Raw genomic sequence first — 20,101 nt, forward strand, 5'->3', positions numbered from 1 at the left:
GGCCACATAAGGAGTTATTAGGTCAGATGACTAACGGCTTGGTCAAAGAAGATAATGTCTCAGTAAATTTTAGCAAGTATTTCCTATAGACATGACAGAATAAAGATTAAGATTGTCAGACAAAGTTGTCCGCAAGGAGCAGACAAGGCTTGTATTTCTTAGCTGAATGTCTTCTCTGACATTCCGATGGGTTGAAATTTACCAGGAGCTGTCAGGCAAATTGGGTGATAGCTTATGAATAGTTAATTTGGGGGCAGCACGGTGGCCTAGTGGTTAGCACAACCGCCTCACGGCGCTGAGGTCCCAGGTTCGATCCCGGCTCTGGGTCACTGTCCGTGTGGAGTTTGCACATTCTCCCCGCGTCTGCGTGGGTTTTGCCCCCACAACCCAAAAATGTGCTGAGTAGGTGGATTGGCCACGCTAAATTGCCCCTTAATTGGAAAAAATAATTGGGTAATCTAAAATTTAAAAAAAAAATAGTTAATTTACGCTCTTCAGGGTTTTGTTTCTCCAGTGAAGAAGGAACTCCGATGTAAAATGGGCTACCAATCTGCTAGTACCATTTTAATGCTGGAACTCTAGATGGATTTCACCTCCATAATCTCTGATACTATTTGACCAGAGATGAGATTACCTTCTTTGACCAAGCTTGATCATCTGACCTAATAACTCCTTATTTTCTGCCCCCGATCATGACAGAATGTGACAGAATGTAACAGAATGCCAAGATAAATTACAAGTTTGCAATGACCCACCACAGCCTCTTCTCCGACGACCTTAATATTTTGCCTAACTGTAAAAAAAGTCATTGAAAATCTTCAGTGTTATAGAGGAATGTTGTATAGCATCAGTAAAAATGGGTAAGCTGTTTCTGAAAGGTGAGAAGGATAAAACTTTGAGTAAGGCCTGGATTTGGCCCTTAAAACAAAATACTCTTTCACGATTGTTGAATGAAATCTTTGATCCTTACTGAAGGTGCAAAAGAGATATATGAGAGCAGGATGTCAATTATGTGGAAAGGCTTGGGTTTTTCTTTTCAGAAAAGAAATGCTGAAGGGAATATTTGATAGGTTTGATGGATTTTGTCAATAAGATATTGCTTTCAGTAGCAAAAAGGTCAGTGATCAGTTGACATAGTACTAAGGTGATTGGCAAAAAAGCAGTGAGCTGCAATCAGGAATTCACAGTTTGAAAAGGTGGTGGAAGCAGATTCAATAGTAACTTTTCAAGGGGGTGGGGGTTATGGGGGGCATGCCGCCTGCCTCCTCCACCCTTCCCTGTATTTTTCAGCCCATTGAATCATTTCATTTCCAACATGGAAGGAGGCCACTTAGCCTATTATTCTTGAACCTGTGCCAGCTCTTATATTAGAGCTTTCTATTGAAATTCCATTCCCTTCCCTTTCCGTATATCCTTTTACATTTCTTTTAAAAACTTACTCAATTCCATTTGAAATGGTGTTGCAGTCTCTGCCTTAATAGCTACTTGAGGAATAGCATTCCGTATTCGGTTAAAACTTTCTGTCATCTCTTGTCCAAGTAGCTGGAGACAGGGTTCACCTGATCACAGTATCTGCTGTAAATTCATGGATGTAATACTAACCACATTCCTTTTATTGATACATTATGATTTTGTCAACAATTTCAATGAATTAGATAAGCACAAGCTGCCTTTTACAGAATTAGACTGAATTTCTGCCTTTCCAAAGCTTCCTTTTGCATACTTAGCTTTAGTTGTCTCTCTTCCACATCTCCTGAGCTGCTCCTTCAGTTCTACTTTCACCTTCCTCTGTAAAAGCTGATTTGAATATTTCTCCACCATTGCCTTACTCTCAACAGCAAACTGGTCATTTAATTTCAAAATGACCCCACCAGTTCATGGTCTATCCTTTAAAATATGTGTTAATTCACTTCATTTTGACTGCCAGTTGTCTTTCGTTCTTCCATGTACCGGGTCCTTCGGACCAAACCGTGGAACAATGAATGATTTTCATTGCTCGACAATTTCAAGAGAAATGTCAAGCGCAACATCAACCACTCTAGATGGCTTTCATCGATCTGACCAAGGCTTATGACTCAGTGAGAAGGGCTATGGAAGACCTAGGGCGGGATTCTCCGTCGGCCGACGCTGAAATCGGGAAATGCGATTGGATGGAGAATCAGTTATGACGCTGAAATCGTGGCGGATGCCAATTTAACGACAAATCACAATTCTCCATTGCCTCGACAGTGGCGTCAATTCATTCCGGAACGCACGTATAGTAAATACCGTTTGCTCCGTTATCATCAGCGGGCCTGACCCGGTATTCTCCAGGGCCTCCGTAATTCTCCGCCTTCGATGAGCTGAATTCCTGATGCCGCGGTTCACTTGTGCTTTTAAAAATGGTGAAACCAAATGGCGCATATCTGATGAGGAAGAGAGAGGGGGTGGGAAACAGAGAGGCGCGACCATGGGCTACCTGGCCGGGCTAGCTAGACTGGCTGGGGTGGGGTGGGATGGGGCCTTGCCAGGTCTGGTAAGGGGGGTGGGGGTGAGGGGCGGGCCTGGTGACGGAGGAACAAGCTGTGGGCCGGGGTGACCTCCCTCTCTCCGCACAGAACTGGGACGGTGTCCAGGCACAGAATGGCATTGCCGGGCCTGCAAGGCAGCCATCTTGCTTCCCATCCCACTGATCACCCACCTTGGCCCCTAGTTCTGCAGGCCATATGATTGCCCTCACACCCACACCACACCCACCGCCATATCGCCCACCACCCAACTGGGCAGCAGCCGCCGGCGGGACATCAGGCAGCCCACCTTATGGGGACGCTGGGCGGGAGCCGCGGAGCCTAATGCTGGCAGCAAGAATGGGTGCCAGGGCCAGAGATCCCCACGGCACCAGACACCGACATGGTCAGACTGCGGAGATAAGGGGGCTTGTGGGGCAGAGTCCGCAATGCCAACTGGGGCCACCGTGTTGCCCGGTGGACCTGGTTGGGCACAGGGGTATGCACCATGCTAATATTTCAGAGTTTCACCTCTTGCAGACAATGGATATTGGAATTCAACAAGCAATGGTGGCCTTCCTGCTGGTCGTCACAGCCCAGGGGGATGCCCTGCAGCTTCACAAGCTGGAGCTACTTGAGTAGGAAGAAGCAGCAGCAGCGGGACGTGCGGCAGTGGAATGTGCAGCCACAGAGCCTGCCCCAGAGGAACAGGAGGCAGCCGACAAGGATGGAGAGCCGGCTGCCCAACTGGCTGAGGAGGAGGAATAGGTGCAAAGGAGGCACACATGAGGTCTCATGTTTACCGGCAGTGCCTGTCATTCGAGGACCTGCCGGACCGGGTATGCTGCCAAAGACTCCAGCTGAGCAGGAAGATATATCTGCCAGATCATGACGCACCTGGCACCACATGGGAATGGGGGAGGATACCTGCTCCCGGTGACCGTCAAGGTGACGGTTGCCATGAACCTTTACGCCACAGGGTTCTTCCAGGTGCTGAGTGGGGATCTGTCCAGGATCTTTCACAGCTCGGTGCACAGATGCATCTGTGCCATCACATCCCTATGCCAGTCGGCACAATACATCCATTTTAATGTGGACCATGAGCAGCAGGATACCTGGGCAGCAGGGTTCGCCTTCCTCGATGGGATGCCCCGAGTCCAGGGGCTGATCGACTGGATGCATGTCCCCATCCGAGGGGCAGCAGATGACAGGGGTTCCACACGAACATGCAGCTGATATGTGACCATGAGCTGTGCATCAATCAAGTCTGCACCTGTTACCCGAGCAGTGTGCATGACGCCTTTATCCTTGCACACTCAACGATTCGTGACATGTTCGAGAACCCCCCCTGACCGGGGTTATTGGCTCCTGAGAGACAGGGGTTATCCACTGCGGTCATGGCTGGTGACGCCATCCGGAGGCCACAGACCGACGCTGAGACCCGTTACAATGATGTCCATGCAGCGACCAAGGCATGATGGAACGGTGCTTCGGCCTCCTGAAGATGTGGTTCAGGTGCCTGGACTGCTCTGGAGGGGCCCTCCAGTATGATGCTGAGAGGGCTACCCGCATCGTGGCAGTCTACTGCATCCTCCACAACATCGCGTAGCAGAGGGGCAACCTGCTGGAGGAGGAGGATGAACACCAGTCCTCATCCGAAGAGGAAGCTGCAGTGGAGGGCGAAGATGGACAGGACATAGGGCCCAGGCAGGCACGGGAGGCCTCACAACGTGTGCGCCAGGCCAACGCGCACGAGATGCTCTGATTGCTTCCAGGTTCGCAGACTAGTAGGGGCAGGGGGCGGCGGGGCGGGGGACTGCCCCAGGACATGGACACCACATCTCACCCCCGCCTGAAACCCACTCTGAGGTACATCCCTGCTGCACTACAGGGTGTGGACCTTGGTTTGGTAGTAACACCAGGTCTGAGCCATGGAATGGAGGATGATGACAACTCGCTCTGTGATCAGCTCTGATGCTCGTATCTTATGACGACGTCTGACCCCTGCCCACGGTAGGATTTTCCACTGCAGAGGGTGGTGAGTGCCTTGAATGCGTTGCCAGTGGAGGTTGTGGAAGCAGATATATTAACAGCGTTCAAAAGGCATCATGACAAACAAATGGGTAGGACAAATATGGAGGGGTACGGCATGAAGAAGTGCTGAGGGTTTTGGCAAAGGTTGGTATCATGACCGTCACAGGCTTGGAGTGCCAAAGGGCCTGTTTTGGTGCTGTATTGCATGGTAGCATAGTGGTTAGCACTATGGCTTCACAGCACTTGGGTCCCAGGTTCGATTCCCAGCTTGGGTCACTCTCTGTGCAGAGTCTGCACGTTCTCCCCAAGTCTGCGTGGGTTTCCTCCGGGTGCTCCGGTTTCCTCCCACAAGTCCCGGAAGACGTGCTGTTGGGTAATTTGGATATTCTGAATTCTCCCTCTGTGTACCCGAAAAGGAGCCGGAATGTGACGACTAGAGGATTTTCACAGTAACTTCACTGCAGGGTTAATGTAAGCCTACTTGTGACAATAAAGATTATTATTATTGTTCTTGTTCTTTGTCTACCTGGGTGATCCCTGGATGCGAGCTGGGCATTCCATCATACCATCCCATCAGAACCCTGGGGTGACGGTGATAGGGATTGTCGGGAGGGGGGGGGGGGGGGTGCGGGGAGAGCCCAAGCTACCCATAACTTCCACCCCCCCCCGCCATCTCTCTGGCCAGAACAGACCAGCCCACCCCTCACAACCATCTGATAAAGCATCGAGGCAGGTTGTAACAGTGTTAACAGGTGTTTAATATGCACAAATATTTACATATACATGCTCCAGCCCCTATAACTAAACGTTACTCCAGGTGGATCCCGAGATGGTACATCAGGAGTGGAGGTGGCCTGCTGTGATTCCCGCCCTGAGACCTTGGTACCTGTTGGTGGCCGTCTTCTGGGGTGACCGAGCTGGATGGGCCCGGCTGCTGCTTGGGTGTCCCAGGTGGCATGGTATCACCCAGTTCTTTCTGCTGCCCACCAGATGTGCCAAGGACAGGAGGGGTGGGAAATCCGAGGTGCTGCAGTGTTCCGGCACCTCCCTGCTGGGTTAACCGGCACGGGCCCCATCACCTGCTCCTCCCTCGGGGTGCCCAGTGGTCCCCGGGCTACTCCATGGAATGGGGGTGCGAACAGAGCTAAACCCTGAGGCTTCACCGCCATCTGGCGCTGACAGTCCTGGAGGTCTGCTTTACCAGGGTCTGCATGCTCACAGCCATGGAGCACAGGACCATCACTGTCTGGGACTGCATCACATCACCCATTGACTGTGCCACCTTTTTCTGGGTCTTTGTCACAACAGCCAGTGGCTGCGCCATCTCCCCCTGGGACTGGGCTACCGCCCTCTGTGACTGCGCCACGTCGGCCAGCCCCTGGGCAATGTCGCCGAAGATCTCCGCCATGGCCTGCTGTGACTAGGTCACGTTTAGAAGCGCCACTGCATTTTCCAAGTGGCTGCCTGTGAGGCTGCAACCCTGCCCTGGGTCTCGGCCAGTGCTTGCACAGAATGCCCCAGGCCTTGGACATGCTGATCCATAGCCAAAACCCTCGCCCTCAATGCCTCCACCACAGGCGCCACCCGTGCGTTGTTGCTCTGGGTGGCACACGTGGTCGGCACTTCCTGCTCCAACTGCGCCTGCAGGTACTGGATGCTCGTCGATAGCCCCTCATGTAGTTTCTCTCTCTGCGACTACATCTCCACAATCGATGGGACTGTCCGTTCCAGAAGCCCAAAACCTGTCTGGATGGCAGCTAGTTCCTGGGGTTGGCCTTCCCTCCAACGTATGGAAGTGGCTCCATAAATAGTGGATGCACTGGTGGTCATCTTCCAGGATTCTACAGACTCTGGAACAGTTCCTGCAAATTGGAGGGTAGCTAATGTCACTCCACTATTTAAAAAGGGAGGTAGAGAGAAAATAGGGAATTATGGACCTGTAAGCCTGACTTCAGTAATGGGGAAAATTCTAGAATCCATTATGAAAGATTTTATAGCAGAGCACTTAGAAAATAGTAGCAGAATCAGACAGAGTCAGCATGGATTAATGAAGGGAAAACCATGCTTGACATATCTACTGGAATTCAAGGATGCAACTTGTAGAATTGATGAGGGGGAGCCAGTGGATGTGGTATATTTGGACTTTCAGAAGGCTTTTGACCAAGTCCCTCATAAGAGATTTATGTGTAAAGATGTCACCTCAAGGCCTTGAAGAGGTAACATTAATGCTGTCTGAGGTTTTGCGGCACCAGCTGGGAGGACAGGCATACTGACATCAACGTCCTTGAAGATTCCAAGAGTACCAGCATCGAGGCCATGATTATGAGGAAGCTACTCCGCTAGGCCACCCATATACTTAGGATTCCAGACTTCCAATGGCCAAAGCAAATCATCCCATACCCAGCTCAAGAAAGGCACCAGAACTAGAGGAGGACAAAGGAAGCGCTTCAAAGACACCCTGTGAAGGCTTACTTCAAAATACAACATAGACGTTATGCCTGGGAGACCCTTGACCTGAAGAAACATACTGGATGAACCTGCTGATTAAAGGGACATAATTCTTCGAGAATACCCGACGGCAAGAGGAGACCCGGAAAAGGAGTCTGAGAAAGAAATGCCAGCAGTCTTGAGTACAAGAATCAATCCCACTTCATAGAAACATTTGCCAAATGTGCAGTTGAATATGCGGCTCTAGAATCAGGCTCATTAGCCAGGCAAGGATCCACCGAACCCATCACCAGTGACACAGATTTTTAGGTGGACAATCATACTCGTTAGCGAGTCATCACCGAAGGAAGGAAGGATCGGGTCCACACTGCTGTTCCTGCTTTGTTTATTATTTTCTGAGTTTTTTCCTGAATTAATCCCTACATTTATTGTATGCCTATTTTTCATCAGATTCTTTATTCTAATTTCTATTCTTATGCATGATACCCTTACCTTTATTGTCAGAATGTTTTTATTATTGTGTCTCTCATTTATAATTGTCTCCCATTGTTGGTTTACATGCTTTTTTTGCTTTTTGTTTAACTAAAGTTAGATCCCCACTTGTTAAACCGGAATGAGCTAATTTCAGCTCAACATCTTTATGCCAGATTATTTTTTTCTTTACATTATATTCCAAACCATTTTTAAAATTCTAAAGAGATAAATCATTATGAAATGCATCATCACATCACTTGTGATGTTAATATCACAAAATCTTTGCATGCTGCTTATTTTTCTCCCTTAAACAAATACTTTTCATCACAAAGATGGTGTGGTTTGACCTAAACAACGGACAGCTAAAGATATAATGATAGATTAACAGAAGGTTAGCAGAATTTAATTGCTATCGGTCGTTTACTAGGTAAATATTTTTTTTTAACGCCATGCTTAGTTGGTGGTTGTTCATGCACCAACTGCTTTATCTTGCTGTGTCGATAGTATTTTGATGGCTGGCCATAACTTTCAACTTGTACATTAGTCTGTCGTTATCTGTCAAAATAATGGGGAGGTTAATGGCACTCAATTCTTTATGTGCAAATGTCACAGCAGCTTCAAGCAAGGGCAGATGTACAGTTAAAACCATTAGCTGCACAAAAACAGAATCACAGGGCAGAATTTTCCCGCCCACGGTGAATTTCATGGCAGGCGGGAGTGAAGAATCTAGCTGCAAGCAAAAAGTCAGAAGCCTGCTGGTGGAAAAACAGTTTGTAACACTCCCAAGTTCAAGTTAATAGTGGCTTGGGTATCCTGCTGTCAATGGCGTGAACACTATTTGCTTTTTTTTACATCTCATGAATGCTCATTAACATAGCTGCTCGCCAGAATCTCCTAGTACCTTCAATCTTGAGCCAGGCCAGTGGGAAATTACGTCAGTCTCAAAACCCTTTACAAATGATGGCCGTGCACAAATTAGACCTCAGTTCACTTGTGACTTCACATTGAATGCAACATACATAGTCTATCTGCTGTCACGCTGCACCACTCTTGTTACATTCAACAGCACACTGCTGGGCTGGGGCTATAGGGTTGGTGTCCTCCTGCCCTTTTCCAATGTTGTCTGCAAGGACACCACTATGCCACGGTACTCATGCAGCTTCCACTTTTACAGATTCAAATGTTGACCGGTGTTGGAGTGCAAGAGAGGGTGGGGATGACTAAGTCAAGGGAGCAATGAGGAAGGAAGGCTGTGCAATGGCAAGTGGGCACAGCACAATCAAAGGTAGGGAAGGAAAGAGATGGAGGAGGAGGATGAACAATGGAAGGCAGAGAGAAGACTGAGGGGTGGGAAGTTGGAGCCTGGCAAGTGTGTGAAACGGTGACAAACAAGATCAGAGGTACATATTTCAGTGGAAGGGGGCGCACAGAGACTCCAGAATACATGGGGGGGGGGGGGGGATTGTGTTCATGTGGCACATTAGGGATTGTTCACACAAGATTCAGAAGTTTGCGGTGTGTGGTTTGGAAGGACCACTGTTGTCCTTAGTCCTCTTAGCAATGGGGAACGCTGTGACAGTTAAAGTATTTTGTCTGGGGCTTGCAGGAGCCTCAAATTGCAGGCAATCCTGTTGCAAAATTGAAATGCCACATAATACAGACAGTCCAAGGGCTGTATGGATCTCACAGTCAGAGATAGGAGACAGTGCAGAAGTGAGGCGAGCATGCACCAGGAGCAATCATTGGAATACAGTGTACTGCAGGGGCAAGGGCTGCATGCATCAGGAGCAATCTCAGCAAGTCTGGCAGCATCTGTAGGGAGAGAAAAGAGCTAACGTTTCGAGTCCGATGACACAGAAACCGTGCTTTCCCTGGGTTTCTGTGGCTATGACTCATCTTTCATTCTCACTCCACAGTATAAATATTTCCCACTCTCTCTGTCTGTTAGCTTTGACAAAGAGTCATCGGACTCAAAACGTTAGCTCTTTTCTCTCCTTACAGATGCTGCCAGACTTGCTGAGATTTTCCAGCATTTTCCCTTTCGTTTCAGATTCCAGCATCCGCAGTAATTTGCTTTTATCCAGTGCATCAGGAGCAATCATTGGAATACAGTGTACTCCAGCTGCAGGGGCAAGGGCTGTGTGTAATGCAGGGCAATCTTACAGTCACTGCCCCTGGGCTGCAGAGGCAATGGTTATGGTGACTAGAGATCTGTGGGCTGTAGATTGGGAAGACATAAAAGGGGGGGGGGGGGGGATAGGTGACCATGCATACAGCTTCTAGTTAGGGTGGCTAGAGGTCCACTTGAGGTATGGGAATTTTGCAGATGTCGGGCTTGGGTTGGGGGTACGGTTGGAATGTTCACCACAACAACAATGGGACCCAGATATTACTGGAGAAGGCTGGAGAACAACAGGGGGAAACTATCTTCACGTGAGGCTCGAGGTAAACTCAGGCACACAATGAGGGAAGGAGCGTCAAATTCTGTTCTGAGGTAGATGCACAGAAGCCGCAGCATTTTGCAATCCTGCAGTAATGACGTTCACTGAAATCGAAAATACCAGCGATTCTGTCTGGGAGGGGCATGAGGCAGTGTGGGAGAACCACTGTGATAGGCTATAGGACCTCTTCTTGGGAAACTCTCTCACTTGTTGGTGCAGCAAAGTGGACAGGGTTCAGGTTAGTTACAAATGAAGAAGACATCCTTGGCCAGGAAGTATTTGGAAGCCAATCCTGTTGAAGGGATGCTTATAACTCACTGGCTTAACAGCACAGTCACATCATCAAAAAAGACATTCAAGAATGAATTTCCAGCCCTATTTTTAGGCTCAGCAAAACTGAAAATGGAGATGGATGCAAAGCCTATATATTTCTTCACACCAAGGAAGGTCCCTCACCCACTCTTACACAAAGTCATCTCTCCAGTAACCATACAGACAAAGTGGTGTTCTGGAATGGTCACCATACCTATGTGCGTTGGTTCAATTAGAATCAAGTCAGTTGAGCGTCAGATCCACCTGATGGCATCAGTGGATGAAAGTCTCACCAAATTAGCACAAAGCATCCTTTTCACAAAATTAGATGTTAACAGCGGCATTTGGGAGTTGCATCTGGACAAAGAATCCAGATTGGTAACTGTTTTTATCACCGTATTTGGTCATTATTGCTTTAACAGGCTACCATTCAGAATTGCTTCTGCACCCGAGATATTCCCAAGAACAATGGGCTAGATTCACCATTTTTGAGACTGAATGCAGAGGAACTGTGGATTTTACGCCAAGAAAATCGGCGCCGACCCCTCACTGATCCTGCGACCAGTGAGGGGCTAGCAGCCGTGCCGAGTAAAACTCCTGAGTCCCACAATATAAACGGCTGGAGAATGGCCGAATCCATGGCCGCGCATGCGCACGGTGATAGCCTTCAGAGGTCGCGCCGTAAAACATGGTGCCAGCCGTGTGCGGGCACGACCTGCTAGTTAGTGGCCCCCTACCCTCATGGAAGGCCCCCCCCCCCCCCCCCCCCCCCCCGCCGGCCAGCAGCACGGCTCCCGTCCGACTCGGTGCTGGACACGGTTTGCAGCTGCCATACGGGGTTCCCGACTACTGAGACCACACGTCAATCGCACAGTCGGGAACTCGGCCCATCGGGGGCGGAGCATCAGGGGGAGGCCTTCATGTGACGAGCTAATGTTTCACCGTCAGAAGTGATTCTCAGCCCGATTGCCAATTACGAGGTCGGCGTCGGGGAAGGGTGAATTCCGCCCATGGGCTCTGACCCTGGAAGACATGGAAGAAGTAATATACCACATGAATGACATTCTCATACAATGTTCATTGAGGAAAGAATATGACAGTTGAGTGACAGCAGTCCTCAAAGTACTACCAGAAGCAGATTTTATATTAAACAACAAATGTGATTTGCGAAGCCTATGATAAAATTCTCAGGAGAGATTTTCAAGCTTCAGGAATTACAGCCGACCCACAGAAAACCAAGGTGATCAGAGAGTTCCCAAATCACAGAATTACAAAGATTCCTTAGAATAGTCAACCAAGTAGGCAATGATGGATCTCTGTCTCTATTCGGAACCCTGGACATCCGTTATCCCTTCTTAGTTCCCAAATAACAGAGATCAAGTCTGTGCTTATTGGCAAATCTCAGTTGAACTTTATATGTCAGCTTGTGGTGCCCACTGGTAACTTTATTTTCAATACAACATTAAGAGAATTCCGAATAGCCCTTTAGCAAGCTAGATTGATTGTCTTTAGCGAATACAGTGATTGAGTTTAAAATACAAATCGTGGTCATTCTTCAAATCATAATACACAGTATAAAAAGACTGAGTGATTTAACAAAAGAAAGATGGCGATTTAGCAAAAACAAGCCAAGAAAATAGGTTTCAGAAATAGATAGATTGATTCCGGAATGGATTTTTCCATCCCGACAAGTGATTCTTAAGAAGATTATTATCTTAAGGTTTCACCTTCTTTCTAGCTCTGATAGACTTTAACTAATTTATAATTCACTCAATTCGGCCAAAGTATCTATCCATCAATTTAAGAGAGATATGTATTTAAATATATCGGTGTGAATTTTCCATACTATCGCTTACCAATTTCCCAAATTATCGACACCTGCATCTCAACATAGACTGGCTGTTACTATAGAAACAGAACTGCCCGTACTGGGTAGCTGCCCAGTTTTTACCAAACAATAGGGTCTTTTAGCTAGTTGAGTCACTGACCTTGCAGACTTCAAGCAACTTGTGAAATGTGAAAATACAGAATCGTATCTGATTAATTCCCAGCTATAGTTGCACTGAATTAATGCTTAATATGATTTCAGTTAATTATTCTTAATGAGTTCTCAATTAAACCTTTTATATCTGACTAGAATAGTCAATTTCTATCAGCGAGTTCCTACCAAACATGGTGGATATCAATGAGCTGCTATGATAGCTGTTGAGACAAGGTCAACAGTGGTCCTGGAATGTTGACCAGTAAAATACTTTTGACAAAATCAAAAATCTCCAAATAGCACCAGAAATTTGAGCACGCTGCCATCCAGATTTAACAATAAGTAGCAGTGGACACATCACCTACAGGCTTGGGCACAGTGTTGTTACAAATTCAACAAAGGTGGGCAAAGAAGACCAGCTTATTCCAGCTCCAGATCTCTTATGGCCACAGAGAAGAGGTATGCAACCATTGAAAAAGAAGCTTCAGCAGCCATGTGGGCCTGCAAGATATTCTTTGATAATGTCATAGGTTTGAGATTCAAAATTTCAACCAACCACAAGCCTTTGATTCCTCTCGACAACCAAAAGGAAATTGCAAACATTCTGCTGATAATTCAACTTTTTAAACTGAGACTCATCAGGTACGATTCAGTTACTGGGTATGCTCACAAAATGGCCCGGACGATTGCAGACATATTGTACTCACGGTTTAATTTACATTGATAGATTTAAATTTTATTGAGGAAATCAAAGCTCATACTTTGCTCATCCCAAAACATTTACCAGCCCCTGAGAAAAGACTTCAAGACATTAAGCTAGCACAATGACAGGATGATGAGTGCATGAAAATAATGCCATAATGAATGGCCAGAAAAAACTCCAAATGATCCTGTAATTCATCAATACTTAGAACAGAGAGAACATCTCCTGGTGATCGATGATTTCTTTGTATTTAATGACAGATTAGTCATCCAAAAACACCTCGACTCGACATTCTCCAGAAAATCTATCAAGGCCTCTTGGGAATAGCAAAATGCTGAGCAAGAACACAGCCGTCAGTTTGGTGGCCAGGCATCAGTCACTCCTTTGAATCAAGAACTGCCTTACATATGCAGGGAATAGCCAACAGCAGTTGCATCTTCCACTATTCTTTTGAGACCACAGCAATGCCTGGAAAATGATATATTTGAGTTTAAAGGCAGTTTTCATCATCGTCCTTGACAACTATTCCAGATGGTTTGAAGTGGGTAAATTGCATAACACCATGGTGTAGTAGGTTATTGCATCACTAAGAATCTTCTTAGTGACACATGGCATGCCAGACCCAGATGGGAAGACACTTCTATCAAGTGACATGAGAATGTACTTCCCCAACCTCAAAAGGAAATCAGGTCTAGATCAGGGAGATTGGTGAAGGCACTACAGAGACTAACCCCTGTTAAGTCTGAGACTTTGGGAGGCGATGTAGCGTAAAAGGTTAATATCAGGAGCACCTGATACTGATATGTCCCATGACTATGAGACTGCGGTCTGGTGGGAAACAGAAGTACAACCCCAATGTAGAGTATTGAGATGTACACATCTATTAGTAAAGATTTTTTTAATGAATAACAGTCTATGGTAGTATTCTTAGGGTAACAGACAAACCCTAAAGGTACCCTATTTAGACCCCAAACCCCATTCGAAACATTTAATGTTACTCTTTGACTGGAGTTTATGCGTTGGGTGCAATCAGAAAATTCTGCCTAAAGTGCACTTGAAATTAGGTTAATTAATCTGTTAAAATTAATACACATTATTACAAATATAAAATCTTCCATGAGACAATATAGTCACCAGCATAAAAGAGCATTCTAATTTCTTTGTTTTTCCATCTAATAACAAAACATTCCTTGAGGTATTTAAGAATGGCATCATGTGCAGCTTTATGGGCATAGCTTGGTTGGGTTGAATCGAACCTTGAACAAGCATTAAAGATCATGGAAAACACTGACATATGTGGTTTCGGGTTCAATTCACTGATGTTTAAATTTCTTTTATGGCTGTTTGGCCAATTGTGTCAGATCTGGGCACAAAACAAGAAAAAATTCTACTTCATGGTTTTATTATTTCTGCTACTTTATTTAATTAAATACGTACATCCGATCATCCAAATTAGGAGCAGGAGTAGACTATTTAACCCCTTGAGCCTACTCGTTATTCAGTAAGATTATGCTGACCTAGTTGTGGCATCAACTCCATATACTGCCTTCCCCCAATTACTTTTGACTCCCTTGTTAGTTAAGAATCTATCTACCTCTGCCTTTAAAATATTCAATGACACTGCCTCCACTGTTCTCTGGGAAAGAGAGTTCCAAACTCAACCTTCTGAGACAAAATAATTCTTCTAATCTCGGTCCTAAATAGGGGACCCCTTATTTTTAAACTGTGTCCCCTAGTTCTAGTCTCTCCAACAAGGGGAAACATCCAGGGCGAGCTGGAAAATTGGATATACAATAAGCTTGATGGCAGGAAACAGAGGGTAATGATAGAAGGATGCTTGTCGGACTGGAGGCCTGTGGTGTTCCTCGGGTCAGTGCTGGGCCCATTACTGTTTGTTATCTATATCAACGATTTGGATGAGAATGTACAAGGCATGATCAGTAAGTTTGCAGATGACACTAAAATTAGTGGTATTGTAGACAATGAGGAAGGTTATCAAAAATTGCAGCAGGACCTTGATCAACTGGGGAAGTGGGCCGAGAAATGGTAAATAGAGTTCAATAAAGTTAAGTGTGAGATGTTGCATTTCGGAAAGTCAAATCAAGGTAGGACTTTCACGGTGAATAGTAGGACCTGAAGGAGTATCGTGGAACAGAGGGACCTTGCAGTTCAGGTGCACACTTCTCTAAAGGTGGAGTCACAGGTAGATAGGGCAGTGAAGAAGGCTTTTGGCATGCTGACTTTCATCAGTCAGGGCATTGAGCACAGAAGTTGGGAAGTTATGCTGCAGTTGTACAGCTCGTTGGTGAGGCCACACCTGGAGTATTGTGTTCAGTTTTGGTTGCCTTGCTATAGGAAAGATGTTATTAAACTGGACAGAGTGCAGAAAAGATTTACAAGGATGTTGCCAGGACTAAGTGGTTGAGGCAGGAAGATTGACAATATTTAAAAAGCATTTGGACAGATGCATGGACAGGAAAGGTTTAGATGGATATGGGCCAAATACAGGCAAATGGGGTTAGCTTAGATGGGCTTTTCGGTTGGCGTGGACCAGTTTGGGCCGAAGGGCCTGTCTCCGTGCGGTAGATTCTATTCTATTCTAATCCTTTCAGCGTCCACCCAATCAAGTCCCCTCAGGATCTTGTGTTTCACTAAGGTCACCTCAATCTTCTGAATTCCAATGGATTCAGGCCCAGCCCAGCCAATCTTTCTTCATTAAATAACCCCCATCCCAGATAAAAGTTGAGCGAATCTTTTCTGAATTGCTTCTAGTACATTTATATCCTTTCTTAGATAAGGAGACCAAAACTGTACACAGTACTTTAGATGCAGTCTCACCAACACTTGTTTAACTGTAACAAAACAGCCTCACTTTTATTCCATTCCCCATGCAATAGATGCCAACATAGATGCCCTCAAGAGTATTGAATGTCAGAGAGATCTAGGTATACAAGTCCACAGGTCACTGAAAGGGGCAACACAGGTGGAGAAGGTAGTCAAGAAGGCATACGGCATGCTTGCTTTCATTGGCCGGGGCATTGAGTATAAGAATTGGCAAGTCATGTCGCAGCTGTATAGAACCTTAGTTAGGCCACACAGTGTTCAATTCTGGTCGCCACACTATCAGAAGGATGTGGTGGCTTTAGAGAGGGTGCAGAAGAGATTTAACAGGATGTTGCCTGGTATGGAGAGCATTAGCTACGAGGAGCGGTTGAATAAACTCGGTTTGTTCTCACTGGAACGACGGAGGTTGAGGGGCGACCTGGTAGAGGTCTACAAAATTATGAGGGGCATAGACAGAGTGGATAGTCAGAGGCTTTTCCCCACGGCAAATTACTAGGGGGCATAGGTTTAAGGTGCGAGGAGCAAGGTTTAGAGGAGAAGTACGAGGCAGTTTTTTACACAGAGGGTAGTGGGTGCCTGGAACTCGCTGCCGGAGGAGGTGGTGGAAGCAGGGACGATAGTGACATTTAAGGGGCATCTTGACAAATACATGAATAGGATGGGAATAGAGGGATATGGACCCAGGAAGTGTAGAAGATTTTAGTTTAGACGGGCAGCATGGTCGGCATGGGCTTGAAGGGCCGAAGTGTGCTGTACTTTTCTTTGTTCTTTGTTTTATTCTGCTTGCCTTCTTAATCACTTGCTGGACCTGCATACAAACCTTTTGTGAATCGTGTACCATATAATTATGGAAAATAGTGTTGAAAAAGGGGTCAAAATATAGATGTTTCCATATTTCTTCTTTTATTCTTTACTTTCCTTAGCCACATTTGAAAATGTTTTGTGAAATTTTTGGGGGGAAGTGCACTTCTGCCTCTATTTGAGCCATATGCAGTATCTACAGACTTATACAATAAACTCCCACTTGATTGATCATTAAGTTGGTTCCATTGCTGACCTTATGTCCTCAAAGCCACTGCACCTAACAATTAACTCGATCAATTGTTGTCAAGTTTAATTTTATGTATGTTCTCTTTTTCCAAAATATTTCACGTGCAATTTATTTCTATTTGCAATCTTCACAAACACCTTTGCAATTAACATCACTTGCCTAAATTGAACTTCCTTTTGACTTCTTTTTAAAAGAAAAAAATAAAAGCATGGTAACATGACATTCAATGGTATTATCATCACTAAATCTCCCACTATCAACATCCTGTGGGTTACAATTGACCATAAACTCGACTGAATTAACCATATAACTTCAAAAGCATGTCAGAGACTGGGAATCAAATGCGAGTGCTCACCTTTTGACTCCCCAAAGCCTGTCCATGATCTACAACGCACAAGTCAGACATGTGATGGAATACTCTCCCCTTGCCTAGATGAGTGTGGCTCCAACAACATTCAAGAAGCTTAACACCATTCAGGATAAAGCAGCCCGCTTGATTGGCATCCCTTCCACAAACATCCACTCCCTCCACATGCAGTAACAGCAGTTTGTACCATTTGCAAGATGCAGTGCAGGAACTCAGCAAGACTCCTTGGACAGCACCTTCCAAACCCATGACCACTACCATCTAGAAGTACAATGGCAGCAGATACACGCGAACATCAACACCTGGAAGGACCCCTCCAAGTCACTTACCTCAAAACCCTGGTATTCCCTCCCTAACAGCACTGTGGATGTACCTATACTGCATGTACTGCAGAGGTTCAAGAAGACAGCTCATCACCACCTTCTCGCAGGCAATTAGAAATGGGAAATGGCTGTTGGTCTGGTCAGTGAAGCCCACATTCCTTGAATGAATACAAAAAATAATATAGTAAAATGTATTAGAAACCTTATACTGTAGTTTAAAGTGTAACTGAAACACTCCAACTCTAGATCAGTTCGACTCACTTCTTACAAACAAGTAAAAACACTCAAATACCAAACACTGGCAAATATAGCATGGATTAATTCACAACACATAGCTCTTAAAATGTAAACCTATTTTATATTGTGCCATCTTTAAAGATTCCTGCACAATACAACACCAACAGGAATCGAGAGCTCGATGGGATCAGTGTTAATTATTGATTTTGTGCCCTTGTGGTAAATGGCTTGCCATATCCTACGGTATCTGTTGGTTGGAATCACAAAATAGATCGTTTTTAGCCCACAATGCTGTCTGTGGTAGATCTGTCCTTGGTAGGAGCTGCCTACTTGTCTGGTAATACATGTTTCCTGTTTTGTGCTATGTGCATTTATGCTAAATTGTATTTTTTTTTTATTTTACCTTTCAGGTGAAACCCACAGAAGATTTTGTTTGCAGTGGAACTCTCCTTTTCCTATATGCTGGTGATTATTACCTGAATATAAAATTTCATGATGACAACTCAAGCAGGGAACTGCCCCTTTCTTGGTTCTGCTTGCCAAGTGTTCATGTGCGTGCCATGGATCCAGCTCAACACACAATGTTTTAAATTTATATTAGAAAATAGAGATTGTACGATGTAGTGAGTTAGATCATTGTAAATATTGACTAACTAATCATACATGCCAACAGGATCTCACTGAATATTCTGGTTTAAGATTACGCTGACACTGTCCCAAAAATAAAATGCTTCTAGATTTTCTGTAAAGCTTGCTTGGCCAAACTTTTAAATATCTGAGGGGTTGACAAAATTATTTAAGTAGTAATAAATCTATATTATAGAGGAGACCGGTTGCACCTTTGAACAAAATAAAAGGCACTTAATCAGTAGATTGGTGTCATGTTAGATCTCTGATGAGAACTTTGTTAAATTTAAGAGATAAATTTACATATGTTGGCGCGGTTAAATGAAAACTGGTGCACAGTGAAGATTAGGTGTTAAAATGTTTCATAGATTTTGGCTGTTAGAATAATGGGGAATAGAAGGAACGTTGACAAATAACATCAGTGTTGTGATTATGAAGGCATGTATTCTTTACAAGTCTGATATGACAATGCTGTAAAATTCAGTCTTAATGCTCAGTTAAATCCTTAACATCCCGTTACTTTTGAAACACGTTGTGTACTGTTCAAATGTATAGGCACAACTTCTTGATTGTCTATTATAGCTATAAGGTACCTGCAGTTGTTTGTTAGAGTAAGATAAGATGCCCCATTCACACTGCAATGAAATGGCCACAGCCCCTCAAGGAGTTATTTGATAGTTATTTCCCCAAGGTGTAATAATTTTCAATGATACCAATAAACAATTTTAAAAATATAACTGGAAGGCCAGTTACAAACTCAGGGTTTTTTTACATTTAAAAGTTGCTACAATCTAGGTTTATCTGATCCTATGAATAATTCATCTTCATGGTTAATTTGCAGTTGAACATCTGCAATTATTATAAGGTAATTAGAACGCTAAATATTATGGGATTATGCCACTATTTCAGCTGCAGTGTGAACAAGGCTATTTGTTTGTCTTTATGTTTCAAACAAAATTCAGGAACTACTGTAACTAGCATCTCTGTACACTAACTCAACTGCTTTTCTCAAGATAATTTTCTTTCCTGTACCTGAACAAAGTTGTACCTTTGGAAATAAATTTGGCTTGCATGTTCATCTGTAATCAAAAACTTCATTCTCAGCACTAGTTGTACTTTTTAAGTGAACATTTGTTCCCTAGGCCAGAACTAATACTTAAAAGATTTCAAATTTTCCCTGCATCTATAGAATATATTTTCATTCAAAAGTTTGGATGCCCCATTTGCAACATTAAACCATAGATTGTAGACTATAATGAAAGATCATAATTTTCAAGAAATGTATTGTTTATAAGAGTACAAAAGCATTAGCATTTTTTAAAATACGAGGGAGATCATCTTCAAGGATGCTTTAAAATTCTGGATTGCTTAATATGGTTGCATGGTTTCTGAAAATAATGTAAAATTAAGTAGGTTCTTTTGAGGAAAAAGTAGGGGCAATTTTAATATCCCAGCCCCTCCCCCAAAGGCTAACACCCCCATCAGTTTAACAGGAAAGCAGTTGCTGCATAAGTGGCATTAAACGGCAAAGTCACGCCTTGATGATATTACTGGAATGCTGAAGCCTTTTAAACCATGAGTCGACTAGAGGCTGCACGATCTTGAGTCTGCCAGCCCATCAGCCATCTGAACCCACAAGGATGTCACTGTCACCCATCTAGCACGTTCGGGCATCTCCCAGCTTCCTCAATCACAGAGTTGACATATAAGAACTCTTTCTTTCCTATGTGAAGAGAAGCTGGCTGCTCTTTGTCATTGACCGCACAGTGATTG

The 20,101-nt window shown here is 44.7% G+C and overlaps 1 protein-coding gene across 1 annotated transcript in view; it reads left to right on the forward strand.

Moving 5' to 3' along the window:
* trappc9 (trafficking protein particle complex 9) overlaps positions 1 to 19,406 on the forward strand; it is a 1,005,291-nt gene extending 985,885 nt beyond the window's left edge. The window contains 1 exon segment of the mRNA XM_038809220.1: positions 18,112 to 19,406. Within this exon segment, the coding sequence (XP_038665148.1) occupies positions 18,112 to 18,291 (180 nt within the window). The 3' untranslated portion in view covers positions 18,292 to 19,406.
* Positions 19,407 to 20,101: the final 695 nt, after the last annotated feature.

The sequence above is a fragment of the Scyliorhinus canicula genome, chromosome 10, assembly GCF_902713615.1.
Source record: "Scyliorhinus canicula chromosome 10, sScyCan1.1, whole genome shotgun sequence".
In the NCBI taxonomy this organism is placed as follows: Eukaryota; Metazoa; Chordata; class Chondrichthyes; order Carcharhiniformes; family Scyliorhinidae; genus Scyliorhinus; species Scyliorhinus canicula.